The sequence below is a fragment of the Platichthys flesus genome, chromosome 1, assembly GCF_949316205.1.
Source record: "Platichthys flesus chromosome 1, fPlaFle2.1, whole genome shotgun sequence".
Classification (NCBI taxonomy): domain Eukaryota; kingdom Metazoa; phylum Chordata; class Actinopteri; order Pleuronectiformes; family Pleuronectidae; genus Platichthys; species Platichthys flesus.
In genome coordinates, this window is record NC_084945.1 from 747,501 (window position 1) to 770,773 (window position 23,273).

The 23,273-nt window shown below is 46.0% G+C and overlaps 1 protein-coding gene across 1 annotated transcript in view; it reads right to left on the bottom strand.

Moving 5' to 3' along the window:
- The window catches only part of LOC133957262 (multiple epidermal growth factor-like domains protein 11), a 67,544-nt gene extending 47,514 nt beyond the window's left edge, over positions 1–20,030 (bottom strand). Inside the window, exons 1-4 of the mRNA XM_062392756.1 lie at positions 19,915–20,030; positions 19,126–19,227; positions 17,968–18,068; positions 9,535–9,627 (exon numbers count right to left, since the gene is read on the bottom strand). Of these exons, the coding sequence (XP_062248740.1) occupies positions 9,535–9,627; positions 17,968–18,068; positions 19,126–19,227; positions 19,915–20,030 (412 nt within the window). The remainder of the gene's footprint in view (positions 1–9,534; positions 9,628–17,967; positions 18,069–19,125; positions 19,228–19,914) is intronic.
- Between the last annotated feature and the right edge of the window lie 3,243 nt (positions 20,031–23,273).

Genomic DNA, 23,273 nt, shown 5'->3' on the forward strand with positions numbered 1-23,273 from the left:
GTGGGCTCACGTGGCATTAGAGGGAAAATGGGTAATCAAAAGGTTTCGGAGGTGAAGAGCGAGTCACTTTCCTCTCTCACTCTCCGGCACAAGATGGATGACGTTCAGAGGGAGGACGACTCCGTGGGTCTGAATGGAAACAGCAGAGGGAAAATACAAACCTCCACAGGCCGGGGACGTCAATAACAAACTGCGGCAGAACTAAAGTTTTATATATATATATATTTATATAAAACCTTCAGTGAAACAGTCCCTGTTTACTGAGCAGTACTTCATGTCGAACCCAAACTGAGCTAAGAGATGATCCCTGTATATTTAAATACAAGATGGATGACAGGATCTGGATCATGATGAGGTTCCCGTCTCATTCACTCAGGATGAGTTTATTAGATTTTGCCGGTGAAAGGTCAAAGGTCAAATTATGGCTCACAACTGGAGAATTAATGAGTTCAAGAAACTCCCTCTGAAGTTTATTAAACGACAGTGAAGTCACGTTTAATAACCTCAGAGCTCGGGATGATGTCACACCTGAACAACACGTCCTCTCACACTGACGTATGATCAGGTGATTATTAATTTAATCAGATGATGACAGCGCAGAATGACACGTGATTGGTCGACAGCGTGTATCATTCACCACTGCACACACTCGGACTCCATCATCAGCACAAGATGGCCGCCTGTGAACTCTGGAGGCGGTTTGTGTGATCGGATCAGAACCTCGAGGTGCTGAAGGACCTTCCTGTGGTCCTGCTCATTGAAACCTGCTGTGGATGGGTTTAAACTTCTAGTCCAATGAGCAGCTACTGCACATCCAGGCAGTAAGAGAAATCTCACACACACACACACACACACACACACACACATGCACACGCACACACACTTCGATTGTGTTGTTGTAATGTAGACTTACAAAGAACCAGAGGAGACAGACCCAGCTCCCTTCACAGCATCGAGCTGAATCCCAGCTCTTGTTACCGGAGTTGGACAACACAGCTGCCCCCCCCCCCCCCTCAGGGGTTGTGGTGAAATTTGATTAAAAAGTTTGTTGGTAAATTAATTTAGACCAAACACAAGGGGCATGCTGATGCGGCTGTAGCCGTTAATTGGACTTGGCAGCAGGGCAAGTCCACTCGTCAGCATGGTGTGTGTGTGTGTGTGTGTGTGTGTGTGTGTGAAGCTGTGTTCGTGTCGAGCAGGTCAATCAATGTCCCTCTAGACTTTGTGTATTATCACTGTGGACCTGAATGAAGTGGCAGGAAGAACATCCAGAGGAGCTGCAGCCAACACACACACACACACGTTCAAACACGTTCACACACACACACAGAGACACACTCTCATTCACACTAACACACACAGAGACACACTCTCATTCACACAAACACACAGACAGACACACTCTCATTCACACAAACACTTATAATAACAACAGGTACTTGTATACTGCCATTGCACTGCAGTCTGCACATGCTCCTCACATGTTCTTGAAGAACACAGACATCTCAGGATGAAGAAGAGGAGCGGTTCACGTAGAAGACGAAGACGAGGTAAACAACAACACTGATGTTTCCACAGCCGAGGTCAAGCTGCACTCGGACTGTTGGGTAATGAAAGATGAGCTTTGCTGTAACTTCCTGAAGGAGGAGCAGGATGAAACCCTCTGGACTCTCGGGCTAATGGCTGCTGACCCTGCAGATTCTCCCACACCTCGCCCCCCCGACATGGGCCACAGGTATTAGCAGCCTAATGAGCTCGATGCTGATGAGGAGCAGCGGGAGCCGGGTGGAGCTCAGGTGGTGACGGAGCGATGGACTCACACAGGAACAAGAATCAATGGAGCTTCTCCTCAGATGTTTTCTTCGACCTCTCAACGTCACAGCACAAGACAAATATTAATTACACAAGGTTCAATTAATCAGCGTCGCATGTTCGACACAAAGACACAAACACTTGACAGCTCTGAAGAGCTCATCCCGGAGCTAATGATGGAGAAACCTCAGGGACAACTCATTAAGCTCCAGACTCAGGACGGGGGGGCATGAAACAGGTTAACACAACCTCACACTACTAAACACAACAGTTTGTTAAACTCCAATCAAACTCATAAATATCTGTCCTGTCAATGTGTCTGATTGATCGAGATCCATACATTATTATGTAAATGTCTTCAAATAAAATTCATTATTATTTGGCTAACCCTAACTAACAAACTAGTAAACTAACAAACAAACTAACTAACTAACTAACTAACTAACAAACTAACTAACTAACTAACTAACTAACTAACTAACTAACTAACTAACTAACTAACTAACCGACTCACTAACTAACTGGTTAATAAACTAACTAACTAACTAACTAACTAGCTAACTAACTACCTAGCCAACAAACTAACAAACTAACTGACTAGCTAACTAAACAGCTAGCTAACTAACTAACTAACTACTTTATCAACAAGCTCTTCTAAACTCAACCCTCACTCAGAGCTTCACCCTACGAGTCACTGTCAACCATTCACCCCTGAAAACTAAAGCAGCCGGGGATCAAACCAGCGACATTCTGAAGTGGACAACCCGCTCTACCTCATGAACCACAGCTGGAGAATCACCCTGTGATGACGTCGCTCACTGGTTCCTGAGCTGCTGCTCTGAAGCCTCACTTTGACATCGTGTTCAGCGCCATCTTGTTTTGATGAAACCAGAAGTCACCATATTTGGAGGAGCAGGGGGTGGAGACTGATAGAGCTACAGGACACGCCCACTTACTATTCTATTTGACTCTTGCTGTGCTTGAGACACTAAATGTAAACATTAGTGTCTGCAGTGTGTCTGTGTGTGCGTGTGTATGTGTGTATATGTGTGTGTGCGTGTGTGTGTGTGTGTGTATATGTGTGTGTATATGTGTGTTTGTGTGTGTATGTGTGTGTGTGCGTGTGTGTGTGTGTGTGTGTGTGTGTCTGTGTGTATGTGTGTGTGTGTGTATGTGTGTGTGTGTGTGTGTGTGTGTATATGTGTGTGTGTGTGTGTATGTGTGTGTGTGTGTGTATGTGTGTATATGTGTGTGTGCGTGTGTGTGTGTCTGTGTGTGTATATGTGTGTGTATATGTGTGTGTGTGTATGTGCGTGTGTGTGTGTGTGTGTGTGTTTGTGTGTGTGTATATGTGTGTGCGTGTGTATGTGCGTGTGTGTGTGTGTGTGTGTGTATATGTGTGTGCGTGTGTATGTGGTTTTCCTCTCCAGCAGAGTTCTTGTGATGTGGATCAGTTTGCTGCTCGGGTCTGATTCCTCCACTCAGGGTTGGACTCGAGCTCTGACCTTGTCCAAGTCGTGAGTGGCGATAAAGACTCCAGGTATCTTCTCCCATCTCCTAATTAACTCTGTTTCATTACTTCACGCTCACGGCAGTTTCCTGTGTGTCTGCTCCAGCTTCCTGCTCCGTCCAGCTCTCAGGTGAAGCAGTTTGGACTGGAACCTTCCGGAGGGAGTCGTCCTTGACCTTCACGACCTCCCAGACGCCAGGAACACTAGAGAACAGGTGAGTGAGCCCCGGAGTCTGGTTCTAATGAGTCATCTTCATGAGAGGCCACACTGCACTCGGCTCCCAGGGGTTTGCTTCTCCTGTCGAGTCTCCATTAGCCTATCAGCTCCCCCCCCCGCCCCCCGGCTCCCAGAGGACGGACCACCTTCCCATCGCTCTCAGCCCAGCAGAGTCACTGGCTGTGTCCCAGTGGGGCTGAAAACTCATCTCTTCAAGAAACATGTCACGTCCGTCTCTGCCTCACCCCCCCCCCCCCCCCCCACACCTCCGTCTGTTGTTTCTCACCTCGTTACAAACAAGTGTTTTGTAGTTTTACAATACTATAATATTAATAATAAATTAATAAACAGTCGACCAGGTGAACAGTGATAAAGGAATCCTGAGTCATCTGATGATAAACTGAGTATAAAAGCTTCCGTGCAGATGAACCAGGATGAACACAACGATTCTATCTGCACAACTGACTGTTTATAACAAAGGGAAGAGAACACAAACTATCAAAGTGACAGAATATTGTACTAATGACGAGGAATAATTCTGAAGTATCAACACAAGACAAGAGAACACAACACTACAGACTCACAACTTTACTATATAATAAAATAGAAAGAGAACACAACATTGCAAACACACACGTTTCCAACCGGGCTGGTTTTCTTTAAAAGCTGTGCACACTTGATGAATTCCTATTTAACGTCATAGTTCATTAGTTGGAGACGGTTTTCAGCGGCGGATCAATACAGAGTGTTTGTGGTAGTGTTGTGTGTTTGTGGTGATGAAGGAACACATCCCATAATGATGTGTGTGTGATAGATTGGATCTTTGAATCAGAGCATGGGAGGTTGTTACTGGTGGTGTGATGGAGCAGGTCAGTCGCTGCAGGGCTCTCTCTCTCCTCACGTCTCTGTGGTTCTGATGTTGTCAATGCAGAAATTATTTTGAATTATCCTCCAACACTCACTGGAGCAGAATGAAAACCAGTGAGGACAGAGTGAGACTGGAAACATCCGCTGGTGAATGAAGTCGGAGTGAAACGAGAAGCTGAGGCCGAGTGGCACTGAGAAGGATCTGTGTGGATTCTGTGGAGTGGAGCTGAGGAGTGGAGATAAGCTGAGAGGCTCACACAGATAAACAGAGAGAGCAGCAGCTGAGAGAGAGCATCACGCTGCTGCTGCTCTGGCTCAGCTGCTGCTCTGGCTCAGCTGCTGCTGCTCTGGCTCAGCTGCTGCTGCTCCTTCACAAGATGTCACCCTCACGGACGCCAGCGGAAAACAAACTGGGAAATCTGGCTCCAGTGGGAACATGTGGCAGCGAGAAGAAGCAAACCTGTGTTTGAGCTTGTGTGAGTGAGTCTGTGTGTGTGTGAGTGTGTGTGTGTGAGTGTGTGTGTGTGTGTGTGAGTGAGTCTGTGTGTGTGTGAGTGTGTGTGTTTGTGAGTGTGTATGTGTGTGAGTGTGTGAGTGTGTTTGTGTGAGTGTGTGTGTGTGTGAGTGTGTGAGTGTGTTTGTGAGTGTGTATGTGTGTGAGTGTGTGTGTGTGAGTGTGTGAGTGTGTGCGTGTGAATGTGTGTGTGTGTGTGTGTGTTGTGTTGTGAGTATGTTTGTGAGTGTGTGTGTGTGTGTGTTTATTTGTGAGTGAGTGTGTGTATAAAAACATACCTCTTCCGACTTTACCTTGAATTAAAAAAAAAACTAAAAAAAAAACTAACAACTTTTTGGAACTAACACGTTAGTAGCACTTAAATGGCTCTTACTTATAGCACTTTGTAGTTTTGCTTTATTTGAAGAAATTGTATTTTCTTGATTCTTGTCGTCCTTGGTCTGTACCCTCGGGTTTGATTCACTTATTGTGAGTCACTTTGGATAAAAGCGTCAGCTAAATGAAATGTAATGTAATGTAATGTATGTGTGAGTGTGAGTGTGTGAGTGTGTTGTGAGTATGTTTGTGAGTGTGTGTGTGTGTGTGTGTATATGTGAAATGAGTGTGTGTATGTGTGAGTGTGTGTGTGAGTGTGTGAGTGCGTATGTGTGTGTGTGTGTGTGAGTGTGTTTGTGAGTGTGTATGTGTTTGTGTGTGTGTGGGTGTGTGTGTGAGTGAGTGTGTGTTTGTGTGAGTGTGTGAGTGTGTTTGTGAGTGTGTATGTGTTTGTGTGTGTGTTTGTGAGTGTGTGTGTGAGTATGTTTGTGAGTGTGTGTGTGTGTGTGTGTGTGTATGTGAAATGAGTGTGTGTATGTGTGAGTGTGTGTGTGAGTGTGTGAGTGCGTATGTGTGTGTGTGTGTGTGAGTGTGTTTGTGAGTGTGTATGTGTTTGTGTGTGTGTGGGTGTGTGTGTGAGTGAGTGTGTGTTTGTGTGAGTGTGTGAGTGTGTTTGTGAGTGTGTATGTGTTTGTGTGTGTGTTTGTGAGTGTGTGTGTGTGTGTGTGTGTATATGTGAAATGAGTGTGTGTATGTGTGAGTGTGTGTGTGAGTGTGTGAGTGCGTATGTGTGTGTGTGTGTGTGAGTGTGTTTGTGTTTGTGAGTGTGTATGTGTTTGTGTGTGTGTGGGTGTGTGTGTGAGTGAGTGTGTGTGTGTGTGAGTGTGTTTGTGAGTGTGTATGTGTTTGTGTGTGTGTGAGTGTGTGTGTGAGTGAGTGTGTGAGTGTGTTTGTGAGTGTGTATGTGTTTGTGTGTGTGTTTGTGAGTGTGTGTGTGAGTATGAGTTTTAATGCACCGCTCCTTTCTGAGATGTTATTTTGAAACATCCCACAAACCTGTTGAGATTTGATTTTTCCTCTCAGATGTTTTTCACAGAGACAAATATTCGAAGGCTCTTTTCTCAAAATGAGTTTTTTCTCTGACATTGAGACAAAAATCTCCTCTTGAGTCAAACTCACATTCAGTCAAACTCTCCACTTGTATTCCCATTAATATTCTGAAGGTTTTTACTGACGTGTTTGTTTATGTTTGATTCATGGACGGATCTATTGGTTGTGAAAACATGGTGCACATGGATTTTTTCTTGAAGCTGTTTACTGTGTTTGCTGATTTATAAATCACTGAAAAAAGGAATCAAGAGTAAAATCAAATCAGATTTGTTGACAAAATGCAACAAGGTTCATTTTTCCAGTGATTTGTGAAGCCGTCGGCTGAGTGGAAAAGAAGGTCAAGAAGGTCTGAAATACTCACGTGGACGTAACGTGATTTGAAATGTTTTCTGTTTCTACAGTTTGGTTTCAGAACACGTGATTATCATCATATATTGAAACTGCGTCAAAACAAATATAAATACAAATCAGCAGGTTTTAAATAAGTAACTTTAAAGAGTGAAGACTGATGATTCACTTCTCAAAGTGCAGATGAAGCATTTTGCTTAACTCCTAAATCTCCCTCACGTTAAACTGCCTCTTTGCAAAGTTCTTTCATTCTATCTCATCCGTCTCCTTCTTGATCATCTCGTCACCATCTTCTTCTTCACACGATAATTCTCGTCCTTATCTCCTGCCTCTTCGTCTGAGGCCTCGTCTTCGGCGTCTCCTCTCTTCGTCTCTGCGTCACGTCCTCCTCTTCCTCCGGTGGCTTCTCCTCGCTCCTGTCCAAGCTGTTTACCTCGCCTGGCAGAGCAACAAAGTCCTTCAGCTGGACTGAGGTCTGGAGAAGAGGCTCACGCTAATCTGGTTAGCTGCAGCTGCAGGAGACAGGAGACAGGAGACAGAGGACGGACAGTGGACGTCTCTTCCTCTCCTCTCTCACGTACAGCTCTGCCCACACCAGGCCTGTTCTTCTGGTTGCAGAGTAGCTACAGAATGTTATCAGGTTGATAACACCTGAGTTGATTTGCCACCAAATGGTTTTGAGACTGAGCCGTGATAATGTTCCCTTCACAGGAAAAGGAGACGGCTGGAGAGAGAGACCTGCTCGGTCGCTCCTCTCAACACGTGCTGCAGGTTCTTAGTTTCAAACACTTTCCTTTGCAGCCGTGTGTCTTCACCGTTCAGACTCGCTGATAAGACCTGTCTCAGTGGAGAAGTGGATCCATGTGCTCTCGTTTCTCCAGCTCCGATGTTTCCATGATCTTACTCATGATGTGTTTGACACAGAGAATGAGTTAGACGATCAGAGCGAAGCCGACCAATCAGAGAAGAGCATCGGCCACTGTCACCAGAACCACTGGGGGGCAGCGTAGGGACGGACGTGTTCCGGTTGTGAACATGGAGCAGAAACACTCAACACCATCATGAAGGTAGGATGAACATCTCGAGTCTCAGACCAGAAGAGGCTCCAGGACGTGAAGCTTCCACCGATCAGGATCCAGAACGTTGTGAAGCTCCTCCTTCACGCTGCTGCAGCTTCACTACCTGTTCACAAACATCAGGAGACTGCTGCTCTCACGTCCTCTGTCCAATCAGCTGAGAGCATGAAATCAAACACTGGAGGACGCTGCAGGACACAGGGTCCACTGCAGCGTCCTCCACAGAGCCGCTGCAGGGACGTGAAGATTCAGTCCTCACACTGTGGAGCATGAATCCAACATGATTTACTATTGGTCCAGACGTCAGACTGACTTCTCTTACAGAGAGTTGTCTGCAGAGAGGAAGCTGCTGCAGCCGTTCAGATCCGCCTCTGACAAACGAGAGGGAGACGAGGAATCGACTGAAACCAGAGAAGCTCCAGAGGAATCGAGTCAGATCCAAGTTCCAGAGTGAAGCTGACACAGTTTACCACCGAGACGTGACTGAGCTTCATCCTCCTCTTCCTCCTCCTCTTCCTCTTCACCCCGTCTCGGTCCCCAATAACTGAAGGGGCGGGGGGGCTAAACAGACTCTGTGACTCCTTGAGTTGTTGCTAACCCCTCGAATCCCCACACACACACACACACACACACACACAAACACACACACAGACACACACACACACACACAGACACACACACACACACACACACACACAGCTTCATGTGGTAAAGATGCAGCGGTGCAGTGTCTGTTGTTCTGCACAATGAAACTGAATTTAATAAGAGTATAAAAACATATCAGTGTGTGTGGACACTGGGACAGTTAATACGCAGCATGAGAGGAGGACAGTTTATGAACCCAGCCCCCTCCTCTGGTCCCAGGTCTGCACTGTCATGACCTCACCTCATTGAAGAACAACTGATCCGTGTCACTCAGTTTCCCATGAATCATCCAGACTGTGGCAGACACCATATTCCAACGAGTCGTCAAAACAACGTTTTTACTTTATCTCTAACTTGGTGTTTGGCTCTTCCATGTGCAGCACTATGTATGATCCATAAAGTTGTAACTGTCCACGCAGATAGTCTCACCTCAGTTTCACCAGCAGTTGTGGACAAACCCACTGAGCCTGAGTGTTTGAGATGACAGCACGCCACCTACACCTGCTCCCATTGGACGGTTCGAGCTGTCAATCACACTGTGGTACCCCCCCCCCCCCCCTGAACACAACCAGTGCGTTATGGTCTGTTTGACTCTAAATGATCATAATTCCCTAAATGAACATCAGCTGTTTGAAGAAGACTTGAAACCGGAGTCAGAGACATGAGCTCCTGAGCAGAGTGTGGAGTCTCATGTTTCAGTCACTTCCTGGTTGGCCTCACTTCCTGGTTGGCTTCACTTCCTGGTTGGCCTCACTTCCTGGTTGGCTTCACTTCCTGGTTGGCTTCACTTTCCAGGTGTAACTTGAACAAACTGCAGCATTTTGCTCTGAAGCCCAACGAGTGAATCTTTGTTCCTCTGTTGTGTTTCTGTGTGAATCAGCCGGATGGGCCTTGACTGTGAAAGTGTGTTTGAGTTTCATCACCAGGTGAACGTCTGATGAGCCTCCGTCACTGAACATCTAACTCTGCTGCAGCTCCACTGTGGTCTGAGCACATGGTGAGAAGCAGGAGCTGCTGTTCACTGGTTCATCTGCAGCAGGTGTCGAACAACTACACCTGCTTTCCTTTACATAAACTTAATCATCGTAGTGTGGGATCTGAACACATGTTGTGTACTCACCACTGGAGCAGTCCAGGCCCCCCCAGCCCGGCTCACACTGGCAGGTATCAGGAGAGACGCAGCGTCCGTGGGAACATTCGTCGGTGCACAGCGCTGCAGGAGAAACAACTTGTGTTAATATCACATCACACAGAGGTTGTGTAGCGGTACAGAGGTTGTGTAGCGGTACAGAGGTTGTGTAGCTGTACAGAGGTTGTGTAGCTGTGCAGCCATTAGCCACCGTCCCTGTTCCTCTGCTTTTAATCTAGTTAAACAGGCTGGGTGGTTATGTTGTTGTATTTTTTTATATATACATATGGTTTTCATTTTATATTTGTATTATTTAGTTAGAGTATTTCATTTCTATAAAGAACAAATCAGAGTGAAAGTTGCTTTATTATCTTGTCAGAGGACAAGACCAGACACGATGGATGGATGATGGACGGATGATGGATGATGGTTGGATGATGGACGGATGATGGATGATGGTTGGATGATGGACGGATGATGGATGATGGTTGGATGATGGACGGATGATGGATGGATGATGGGCGGATGAGTAACTTGATGAATGGATGTATAAATTGGTAATTGGCAGATTGATGAGCAGAAGTTCGGAGCAGGACCATGAAAGGACGGATCAGACTCTGGATCTGCTCGGCTGCTCAGTGGGAGGTCTCTGAGTCGGGGGGGGGGGGGTGCTTCCTCCTCTCTTATGACGCAATGACGCAATTATTGAAAGTGGAAAAGTCAAGTTTATATTATTAAAGTTATTTCTGAAGTGCCACCAGGTTAAACTTTGATGTTGTGTTCCTCTTTGAAGTCAGTGGGGGGGGGACGTTTTTCATCCTAAATGTATTTATGACTGTGTCTCTTTGTTTCCCCTCTCTCTCTTCACGTCTCTTCCCTCGCTCCTTCTCGTCTCCACCTCTGAACTCGCGGCTAATCGCTGCAGGGTAACGACCGTGTGAGAACCGCTGCATCGTTCATCAGGTGGTGATGGAGGCGTCTGTTTGGAACCTGCAGATAGTGTTGACAGGTCTCCGCTGTAAGGTCGTGTCATATGAAATATTACAGCCGCTGCAGAAGCTTCAGGTGAAAATGAGGATGTCAGAGCTGCGTTATCTGTTGTGTGTACCAGGGAGATAATGGAGCCGATCGGGCGCCGGCTCGCGGCATCGCAGCCGATCTGAACCCAGTGGATTCTTCTAAGGTTGGTGAATAAATAAATATTAACAGCAGGTCACAGTTTGTGTCTCGATGGATTCACCTCACTGGAATATGAAAGTGTCGAACCACAAACAACTGAAGCAGTGAAAGGGTTAAACTGACAACAGGTCACCGGGTTAAAACCTGCGAACACCAACTCCTTTATTTTACTCTTCTCATTTTAAAATCTGTCGACTCAAAGACCTTTTGTTCTGAGTCCAGAGCTTTTTATTTAACTTCTACTAAAAAGAAAACATGATGATTGATGTTCAGCTCACAGAGAAAATAAAGAGAGAAATGAAAGTTCAGCCCTGAGCCGCTTCTGCAGGTTTTTCATTCGATGCTACAGCTCAGTCTCAAATCAGGTTTGATCCTCAGACGACCGTCTACGCAGCCGACCTCAGCTGCGTCTCCAGCGGCTGCGCAGACGCCAGTCGACACAAACAGACGTCGCCAACCAACAAGGCTTCAAACGACAACATTCTCAGGTGATTAAAACCCGTGAAAAACATTTTTTGTTTTTTAACATATGAGCCATCAGTTGTTTGGTTGAGTTCTTACATTTAAAAATAAATTATTATGATGTTTTCACTTCACTTTTTACCGCTATTGCATCTTTTAAAAAGTTTGTCATTGAAGCGCAATGAATCATGGGAAACAGAGATGGGGAAATGTTGAAGATTCGTACCAGAAGCCTAAAATTATCGTATATTGAGGAAAATGATCGTACGACACCAGAGTAGGTGTGAGACGCTCAATACCAACGTTTCAAAGCTGTGTGGAGATGATAAACTGATTCAGTTCTAGAAATATGCACAAGACTCTTATTTTGAAACATGCAACAGGAAGGACTGAACACGTTCATCATCACAACAACGATTGGCTGGAAAGATGACACGTGTGTAAATGGTAAAAATATTACGTCTGATAATCCAAACTGAGAAACAGTTTTTCACTCCAGGAACAACAGTGTTGGGTTTCATTTCTGTGAGGACACACAAACGTCTTCTTGGATTAAAATCAGGACTCAAACAATCCAACAGCTCATAAATAAAAAACTGTAATTTAACCAGACTCACTAAAAACATTAAACTGTTTAATGGAGAGTCAAAGAGTCTTCATCCGACTTGTTAGAGGAACTTTATCAGCTCCGAGCCCTTTATGAGCACCACTTGAATCCTCCATCAGGCTGGGATGTGCGTGGAGGAGCCGGCTGACAGCTCGGAGACTTACTCCGTCACACAACTGAAGCCTCTGGTAACACAAACAGGTGGCCTGGGCCTGACGTGCATAAATATGTGCAAAGGCACAAATGAAGATCACATAAATGAAGGAGAGGCTCCCTGTGGACTCAGCGTGTGCACGAGTCTGACGCTCACGTGCAGCAGCAGATCCGTTCAGCTCAGGGCGGGTGGAGGTCTGAGAGGAGACGTATGTGAGCAGCAGTGAAGGTGGAGGCCGTCCTCAGGGAAGCTTTATGGGTTTTATGGTGTTTTAGCCACTGAAGGGTCGTGCTGTCTAAATTTATAGTGGCAGCGCGTTAACGTTTTACAGCTTCTTCTTCCCCTCACACATTAGGACACGAGTCCTCGCAGCCACAAACACTTGGCAGAGCACTCTGGGTAAAGATTTATCCCTCGAGCGGATGGGGGGGGGGGGGGGGGGGGGTTCTGCCTGCTAAACAGAAAACAGCACATTAACTCTGGAAGACGACACGGTGAACTGAAACGTCTGTTTCCCGTCTGTCGGTGATCAGAGCTCTACATCAGAAACTGTTGAATATTAGAAATATTAACGAGTGAATTCATTTGTTCTGTGACTTTCGCAAAAGCAAAGTTCATACGTGGCATTGAAATATTAATATTAATGCTCCAAAGAATCTGCATTGAGACACAATACTTGATGACAACAGAAATAAACAACACAAGCAGTTTGTGTGTCCTTCAGTGAAGCTGCTGAACACAAGCAGATGAAAACATGAGCTCCTCTGCAGACCTCACTGGAAACATCTGTGAGCTCAGTTCTGCTGCTGATCTGAGGTCAGGAGGCAGGAAGTCGAGCAGAGGAACGTTCAGCTCGTCCTGTGAGATCCTGAGTCGCCTTCACCTGCTGAACGAGGCCTGAACAGATCCTGTGAAAGCACCAGGACTCATCTGGATCAGATCCAACCTCCACCTCAGCTGAACTCTGCCTCCGGCTCTGAGCGTCTCTGAGGAGCAGCTCCCCTTCAATCCGTGATCTCTTTCTTTCGGTCACTTCCCAAAGCTCATGGATGAAGGACGACTGGTAGAACTTCCAGTCCAGTGCCCCCCCCCCCCCCCGCTCAGTGATCCTCTGACATCGTGATGACATCAGAATAAGTTCACGAGGAACATTTCAAGACTTCAGGTCTGAAAAAGATTTATTGAAAATCAAAAAGGCATTCCACTCTGAGTTTTGCTGGAAGCTTAATCATTTGATCTATAACTGCTCTGGTAGAAGACATTTAAACTGCAGGTTTCACTTTGTGTTTCTGAGACAACAGTCTCAAGCTCCTTCACTGAGGATTAGGTGGAAGAACGTGTGTAGAAAGAGAACACAGTGAAACTTGACCGAGCACGTGTGGAGCTTCCTGCAGTCGTTAAAAGAATAAAGCCAGAAGATACACTTCTTCATAAACGTCTGGTCGGGACCTTTGTGTCCAGCGAGAAAGAGAAAGAGATAAAACGCAGACTCAGATTTTAATAAGAGCCAAAGACACGTGCTCTTGTAATCCTGAAGGAGAGCTGATCAATCATTTAACAGGAGCTTCATCCTTTCATCCTGCGGATCGGAGCTGAGACGCTACGAGGACGATTACATCAGCAGCGGCTGCAGCCAGATTAATAGATATCAAATTAAATAATCACAACCTAATTCCAGCTATTGTCTCAGCATGCTGAAGTAGTCTTTAGTGCCCTTCAAGCTCCTGATGAGCTGCTGGAAGAGCGAGAGCCGACGGAAGAGCGCGAGCCGACGGAAGAGCGAGAGCCGACGGAAGAGTGAGAGCCGACGGAAGAGCGAGAGCCGACGGAAGAGCGAGAGCAGACGGAAGAGCGAGAGCCGACGGAAGAGTGAGAGCCGACGGAAGAGCGAGAGCCGACGGAAGAGTGAGAGCCGACGGAAGAGCGAGAGCCGACGGAAGAGCGAGAGCAGACGGAAGAGCGAGAGCAGACGGAAGAGCGAGAGCCGACGGAAGAGCGAGAGCAGACGGAAGAGCGAGAGCCGACGGAAGAGCGAGAGCAGATGGAAGAGCGAGAGCAGACGGAAGAGTGAGAGCCGACGGAAGAGCGAGAGCAGACGGAAGAGCGAGAGCAGTTGGAAGAGCGAGAGCAGACGGAAGAGCGAGAGCCGACGGAAGAGCGAGAGCAGATGGAAGAGCGAGAGCTGCAAAAGAGCGAGAGCAGACGGAAGAGTGAGAGCAGACGGAAGAGCGAGAGCAGATGGAAGAGCGAGAGCAGACGGAAGAGCGAGAGCTGCAAAAGAGCGAGAGCCGACGGAAGAGTGAGAGCCGACGGAAGAGCGAGAGCAGACGGGAGAGCGGGAGCCGACGGAAGAGCGAGAGCTGCAAAAGAGCGAGAGCAGACGTAAGAACGAGAGCAGATGGAAGAGCGAGAGCAGATGGAAGAGCGAGAGCCGACGGAAGAGTGAGAGCAGATGGAAGAGCGAGAGCAGATGGAAGAGCGAGAGCCGACGGAAGAGTGAGAGCAGATGGAAGAGCGAGAGCAGATGGAAGAGCGAGAGCAGACGGAAGAGCGAGAGCAGACGGAAGAGCGAGAGCAGACGGAAGAGCGAGAGCCGACGGAAGAGTGAGAGCAGATGGAAGAGCGAGAGCAGACGGAAGAGCGAGAACAGACGGAAGAGCGAGAGTAGATGGAAGAGCGAGAGCCGACGGAAGAGCGAGAGCTGCAAAAGAGCAAGAGCTGATGGAAGAGCGAGAGCCGACGGAAGAGCGAGAGCAGACGGAAGAGCGAGAGCAGACGGAAGAGCGAGAGCAGACGGAAGAGTGAGAGCAGACGGAAGAGCGAGAGCCGACGGAAGAGCGAGAGCAGATGGAAGAGCGAGAGCTGCAAAAGAGCGAGAGCAGACGGAAGAGTGAGAGCAGACGGAAGAGCGAGAGCTGCAAAAGAGCGAGAGCAGACGGAAGAGCGAGAGCAGACGGAAGAGCGAGAGCAGACGGAAGAGCAAGAGCTGATGGAAGAGCGAGAGCAGACGGAAGAGCGAGAGCAGTGAAGTGTAACAACGATTTTAACGCTCATCAGAGAATGAGGCAGTTTTAATGATTTCGTGTGTTAATACAGATATGTGTGAAATAAACAGATACATGTGCTGTAAAAATATAGGCTCAACTGATTTAATGTGTTGTTTGTCTTAAAGCACATGATTTATAAAAGTGATGGGACCCCCCCCCCCCCCCAACACACACACCCCCACACTAGCTTCCATCAGTGGAGCAGGAGTGAGCGGCAGAGGAAGCTGAGGGGTTAAAGGTCGCGGCGGGTTGATGGCTGACGAGGTCACAGACGGCCGAGCTGCTCAGGATCAACGATCGGGGGGGAGGACTGAGGAAGGAAAATGAAAAATGAAGACGAGTGGAGGAGAAATCGTTGTGACAAGAGGAAACGTCCCGAGGCAGAGACGAACAGAAAAAGGATTCGAGCGTCAGCGAGGCCCGAGCAGACACTCGATTCAGGGAGTTCACTCCGGTTTGAAGAAGCACGACACACGTTCTACAGGTGGAACATGGAGAGAATACCGATGAGCAGGAAATGAAAATGGAGGCTGTGATATGACAGGAAACAGAGAGAGGGAAGCCCTCGGATCTGATTAGCAGCCTCCGCTCTCGCTCGCTCGGCAGGACAGGAAACCTTTTATTTATCTCCAGCTGTGCGTATCACACAACAAAAGAAACGTCCGAGGCCGTTAGCCTCAGTGGAGCAGGCGTCGCCTCCGCCTCCAGCGCTCACACTACTGTGTGTCGCACAATGGAGTTCGTCTCCACCCCCCCCAGGGCAACTTAATAAAGTTGTTTACAAGCAGATGTTGAATAAAGACGCACTATACACACCCTCTTCATCCTCCGCCCCCCCGAGGAAAACCCATTCAACTCCTGTGTCCAATAAGAAAAGGCTTCGCGGCTCTATAGAATTTACCATCTAGAGTGGATAATTGATTTCTCTCGCTGGGTCGAGGAGAGGATCGGTCTCAACACGGAGGATTCTCTCATGTGATGAGATTCTGTTCCTGATCCTCACGTGTTCATCGCAGCTCGACGATCTGAGTCACTCTCAATTCTGTCAAAAGGATTTTCCTCTGAGCAACGTTCACACTAATAAGTTGTTTAATGACAAAAACAATCTCAGTCCAAATCAGCATTTCAGCTCCGTATCAGAAACTAGAGCTTCACTCAGTGGAGCAAAGACCTGCACCATCACAAACCACCTCCAGTTCACTAGAACCTGGTTTTCATTTGGATCTGCAAGTTAACGTCAGTCCTCTAAACATGTCCAGTACTTTTATCAAGATCCAGGAAATGTTCTCTGAGAAACCAGTGAAAATGTTGAAGGTGAAGAAACCCCTTGATATATTCACACAAAGACTGAATTCCTTCCTGGACCCGTAGCTTGGTGAATGAACGTGTCGTGCATGAGGGAAGAACTCGTTAACGGCTGCAGATCTGAATAGATGTTCCTCTGCAGCGTTTCCCACAGACTTCATTCAACCTTCGGCTGCAGCAGTTGTGCACGTGCACGACGCCATCACGTGCAACAGCTTCTGAGGGACACACACAAAGACTATAGAATGAAAGTTTTTACATAAGAGACAAAGAACTGAATTGATTAGTATGAGATCTGATGGTCTGCGAGGATGGTAAAAAACAAGAGAATTGGTCCACTGATCCAATCAGAGCAGAGTGTTGAAATTAGACCCCGCCTCCTGCTGCATTAAGGAACAGGCTACACTCAGCACGTACTTTTATTACAAGTATGTACTTATTTAAATTCAAGTCCAAAAGTAAAGTGGTACTTTTACTAGATTACTTCTTTCGTCTCTTTACTTGTTAATCAGAAGTCTGAGGACGTCCTCGTCCACCGGAGCTGAGAGTTCAATAAACGAGTCTGTGTCAAACATCTGTCCTCTCATCTGTTCAGTCCCACACTTTTATTTTCTTTCACTGGAAAATCACCAAGAGCTTCAAACTAAAATATATTGAGCTGAGAAATTATGTTTTCTGACGTCTCACTGACTCTGCAGCCAAAGACCCGTCAGGAAATAAATCTCCACACCAGAGATTCTGCTCCTCTGGTAAGAAACCATCACAGAGACACTTTCTCTCAAAGGAAGAGAAAAGCACAACAACGCAGAGAGAACCAGGGACGTTCAGCAGATCTCTGATATTAGCAGAAGTTCGATCAGATTCTTCTACTTTTCATCGTCTCTGTGTTCGTCGGGTTTTCAGCTCTTTGGTCAAAGTTTGAGCTGAAATCATCGACTCTGTAACTGATCGGACTTTTAACGTCTGGAGCAGCAGATACAGAAACCGTCTGGTGCAAGTGAAGAGATAACGACAGAGGTCCAATCACTGCTGCTCACCAGATGCTCTGCAATTTGAACCAGGCTGGAAGCTCTGTGTGTGTCGAGAGGAAAAGGTTTAAAATAACAATGCAGCTGACAGGAAAATTATTGTTTTGATGCACAGTGAAGACACGAGGACGGAATATTTCACATCCCGGAGAAAAGGTGCCGAGGAAACAACGCTGCGATGGAACCCGAGATGTGATTCCTTTCATAAAACCACAGAAACGAGAGCACAGAGGAAAGTGTCACCTGTCTTCAGTCAGGAGGAGAAACAAGTCGATTCTCTGGTTTTCATATCATCCTCATCTCTGATGGTTGAGGCTGTTTGTACAGTTTCTTCAATCAGCTCAAAAATCTCATTTACTAAACTGATCGTAAAACAAAGTGTTCGTAGAAAACATGTAGAGAAAGAGAGAGAGAGTCTGAATCAGGTTCCAGAGTTTCATCTGATCTGTTCGTTCTGGTTTCACATGGTGATTTAGAGACTAAAGAATTTAATCTGACTTACCTCCTGTGGTCATCACCTTTGTGGGAGGAGTTTACCTGTCTACATACTGGACTCTGATTGGCCAATATATATATATATATTTGTATAAAATAAAATGTAGTGCTTCATTCATCCAAAGTGAGAAAGTTGTTAGAACTTACGAACACACAGGTCTCCGCTCTCAAAGAAACCCGGGCAGCACTGAGAGCGACGTCTGTACATGGTCCTCACACCTCGTCTGTAGGCCGTCTTATAGCTGATCCTGCACACACACACACACACACACACACACACAGACACACACACACACACACACAAAGTGAGTAACAGCAGAAGCAGCAGAATTGTCACATAATCATAATAAGGATATTTTGGCTTCATTTCTTCTTGGTTATTTACAGTCGAAAGCTTCCTGAGTTTTTTCCTTTGTGAAAATGAATTGAAAAATGATATTTACTCATTTCATAATGGAACCAAATAAACTCAGCTCTACATCAGTGGTTTACACTTCAGCAGACAGATTCTCCAGAGCGTGTGTTTAACCTGAAGAGATAAACTGAGGCTGTAAGAACCGCTCTACATGTTTGTTCACGCCGCTCTACCTCCAGAAGACGAGCACCACTTATGTCTCAGATAGTTTCTCCCACTCACTCAAGGACGCCCATGTTTTCTGACATTCCAGTTTAAGATCAATGACTCAGCTCTTAGCTGGAGGAGCTAACTGGTGCCCATAAAGCTTAATGGGCTCATTAAAACCGATACGCCGACAGTCGCTCATCAAAACGACCACATCAGGCTGAGCTGCCGGAGTCGGGAGGAGACACCAGAGGCCTCCGACCATCAGCTGCTCAGGAACCACCTCTATCAGAACCCAAGACTCCAGAGGACTCACATGATGAAACAGGATCAGGGTCATCGTCCCATCACTTTTATAATGTTCTCTTTATATGATCATCAAACTCAAGACTCCTTTTCTCCTCAGAACATCTTGTAATAATAAGAATCATTTAGGTTTAAAGGAGATTCACACTCATCACCTTCTGATCAACACCCGAGAATCAAAGGCAGATTTCAATCAACACAACCATTGCTCTCCTGCTTTTTTTCACTTCCTGCATAACAAGAATATAAATAGAGTTGAATTTGTAACCTGATCATTTCCCAGTTGTCCTGCTTCATGACAGACTGTCAGTAAAACAATCAGCTCATCATTTTGAAACCTGTGTGTGTGTGATTCTGTTTGGTTGTTAACTTGTGATCTTCAGCACGTAGATGGATGATGAGGAGGTTCAGAGTCTTTCTCCTTCCGGTCTTCTCACCTGTGTCTGGTGCATTTGAACCAGTTGAGGATGTCGGTGCAGCGGGTGTAGTAGACCTGGTCGAAGGGATGAGCGTAGGACTCCTGCACCGTCACCGCGTAGCTGCAGGGACACAAACACACAACCACTCACTTCCTGTGTTTCTCATCCAGTAAAGAAGCATCACAGGATTTCACTCTCCGGCCTTTGGAGGAGGGAACATTTCTGAAAGCTGAACTTTTCTGGTGAAGACACCAAATCGATAGCGTTTACTTTTAAAAACCAATCTTCAGGATGAGGAGGATCGATCGAGGATGTAAAGCTGGGACACGATCAATTCTCTCCGAGCCGATTGGATTTCCATACAAACTTTCAGGATTCTCAAAAGTCATGAGACGACCCAACCTCTGAATTCTGTGTTTGTGCTGATTTGATTCTCCTGTCACAGTGTGTGTGTGTGTGTGTGTGTGTGTGTGTGTGTGTGTGTTAACATTTAGAGAAGTGAAAGCTCTAATGATCCTCAGTGATAGAAACACATATGCAGTGATGACACAGAGAGCATCGATCACAGCACCTCAGAGGAAACCACGCCGTGCTTCCACTCAGCGTCGAGTGCTGCGGCCAATCAGACGGCCCGATCCGCTCGGCGCTGGATTTACAGCCGCAGAACGTCCCCTCGGGAGTAAAGCCCTTTTCACTTCTGATTATTGGCTACCCCTCAGTGTTGATTTGTGACGGGGACTCCATTAGTTCAGAGTCTGAGCTGAGTTATGTTTCAGGTTGAAGACCAGAGGGGGGGCGGAGACTGACCTCTCCCAGTGGCTGCACACGTTGGGGTCGTCCGGGTTGAGGGCCAGAGAGACGGAGATGAAGCCGAGCAGGTTGATCCACAGCAGCGCCCGAGGGGGGACACCGCCGGGCGCCATGGTCCTCCTCACCCGACCTGCAGGGAGGCAGAGAGAGATGTGACACCTCTGAGGCTCTGGTGATGGGTTCGTGACTCAGAGAAGAAAGACGACAAGTCAAAGAAAAACCTGATGAGGTTTAAAGAATGAAACATGAAACTGAAAAACAGTGACTAGGTGGATCTGACACCATCACAGGCCGAAGTAGAAAGTACATTTACTGGAGGTGAGGTACTTTCTACTGATGATACTGACCATCTGCTTTCTACTGCACAGCTGAGTCTACTTTTTAATAGAGATTTTCATTTTGTATACAGGCGTATAGAATAAATCAGTGATTTCCAATATAATGTGTTTCTTAGCTGATATAAGAAACTTTATTGATCCCACGCTGAGGAAATCACCTGCAGCAGATAAATAGAGGAAGACAAAAGATCGAGTGAAAGAACAAAATTAAATACAAATGGAAAATTAAATGTAATAAGAAATATATAGATATGTTCATAATATACTTATTAATATTTCAAATGTTCTGGTTTCTATAAAAACTAATTTTATTTATTGGCAAAACTAATTTTATTTCAATATATTTAAAATTAAAAACAGGTAAATTCACAATTAATTCACAAAAATAATAAGAGAAATGAATTTGATGAGTTTCCTGTTTCATTTGATTTAGCAGCAGAGACAGGGGACGTGCTCAGCTGGAGCACGTGGATCGGTCTGTAGTTAAATGTCAGTTGCTGGTAATCCCACAGGAGGTGAAGAAGAGGAGTGTGAACATGTGCAGGGAGGAGAGGAGAGTGATGAAGGCTCAGAGTGGATCACTGATCACAACCCATCAGAACCAGGAACCAAAGAGAAAAGGGACACGAGCAGTAATTAGAACATCAGCAGGTTGAGTCACCGTCTGAGGACAAAGAACACGGAAGCAACAGGAGACAAAGACATCCAGGATGTGGACATGTCTTCATATGTGAAAGAAGCTCGGGGGGGGGACCAAGTTGAAATGCCCTGAATGAATCCCCTTATGCTAAATAAAAAAGCAACAACTCAATGTGTGACACAAGAAATCTCCTCCCCACAGAACCCCCCCCCCCACACACTCACACACTGCTTTACATAAACATCTACCACAGCAACCCAGCAACACCCCCCCCCCCCCCCCCCCCCCCGAGCCGGCAGCTCGTTGCTCACAAAGACCAAACTGCTGAATCTCAGCTGCGACACGAGGGGAGAATTTAAGGCGACGCAGGTGGAAGCTTCTGGCAGATTTACCACAAAGACGTTTCTCAGCCTGATGTCTCCACTGAGGACATGTCTCCACTGGATGTCTCAGGGACAGACGACTCAACAGAACACACTGACATCCCTGCAGGATCACAGGGATGATGAATAAACCCCTGAGTGACAGAGGACAGACGCGTCCTCCCACTCCGTCCCGTAAAGGACTGACACGGCGGCGGTGGACGAGGGTGGCATGTCCTCATTAGCTGTGAGACGAGGACGAGACGGACAGGCTGAAGCTCGGTGTTTGTCTTCGTCTGCTGTGAGGAGGCTGCAGACGCTCACCACTCAGCTGCAGCACAGACTCAGCTCATAGAGTCTCAATGAGGATCAACACACAGGAGAGAGATGAAGGGGCAGATCCAGGGGTCAAGTTTAACATGTAATTATTAATGAACTGTTCATTTAATATCAGTCTATTATACTTGTATTAACATTATGGCCCAAATCAAAAATGTAACTTAAAGTAAAGAACATGTAATTTTAAATTTCAAGATGTGGAAATGTTTTATTTAATAAATTCTAAGAAAAATCTAAATGAAGGTCCACGAGGAGCAAAATGAGATTCTGTCTTCAGTATGAAACGAGTTCGGCTGCAGGATCGTGAGTGTTTATTTGTTTCATTTAATCATATTTAACTGTAAAATATCAAGTTTCAATTCCATTTTTTTGTCATTCGGGTTAAAATATATATTTATATTTGACGGATGATATTGGTTTTGGCCCCAAAATCCAATATTGATTGAGCTCTTGTGCTTTTCAATATTTCATAAATATTATTGGAAGAATTCATCAGAAATGTTAAAAGACACAAAGTTTAGTTTTACCTGCAGCAGAAAGAAGCTGGACCAGTTTCAACCGGTCGTCAAACTGGATCCCAAGAAGAATCCACTCAGAGAAACGACAGTGACGAGCTGGACGTCAGGGAACCTGTTAGAACAGAGAGGAGGGACATAGAGGACATTTACATATAACATAAACATGTAACCATCATATACACATATATAACATACACATGTAAACCTGTGTTCAAACAGGGGATGAACATATATAACTAAACTCAATGAATAGGGAGAGCTGTGTTATAGAGTCACACTGAGTCACATCTTTCACCGCGGATTCTTTAGTTTTCTTCAACGTCTTCATCATCACATTTTGCTTCTAAGCTCCTGAGGAAACAAAAAGTGAAGAATCTCCTTCTTCAGATTAATTCACCTTCAGCACAAACAGGTGGAAGCTTCTATCTGATTCTCCTCAGGATTAAACCGGGAGATAATTCATCAAACGCTCTCTTTTACCTGAGCTCTGCCATATTTTATCAGCACGCTTCACGAAAAGTAAAAACAGAACAGAATCTATAATGTGTGCACGTGACGTGTGGCTACGTGCACGTGCAGGCTGTGCTCAGCTGAGGCCGGTTCTCATGAGCAGAGACTCAAAGCCACAGTGAATCAATAAAAACACAGTTATTGTTAGTCAAACAATATTTAATCTGCTGAACGTGGTGCAGAGAGAAGCTGAAGCTCCACAGACCCACTGGGAGTTCACACTGGACGATGATGGGATGAATCACAGACCAGTGTGAAGCTCCACAGACCTACTGGGAGTTCACACTGGTTTCCAGAGGGAGTTCACAGACGCCTCGAAAGAGAAGAGGCATCTAACGGCCGTTGATGTTGTGACTGTTTCTTTCTTCTCAGGTCTCTTCATCTCAATGAGCCTGATTCAATAAAGACTAAATAAATACAATAATAAAGATGGGATTTATATTAGTGTTTAATTAACCGAGTTCTGAACAGATTAGCATCAGACTTGAGATCAGGGACTCGAGTCCACGATGAACTCACTCAATGTTGGTTTAGATCCAGTGAAAAGAAAATCCAGGAATCTTCTCTTCAAACAACTTTTCAGGAGTAAAGTAGAAATACACCTGACTTTTGTGTTTCACCTCATCAGACCTTTACTTGTCTCTTCTCA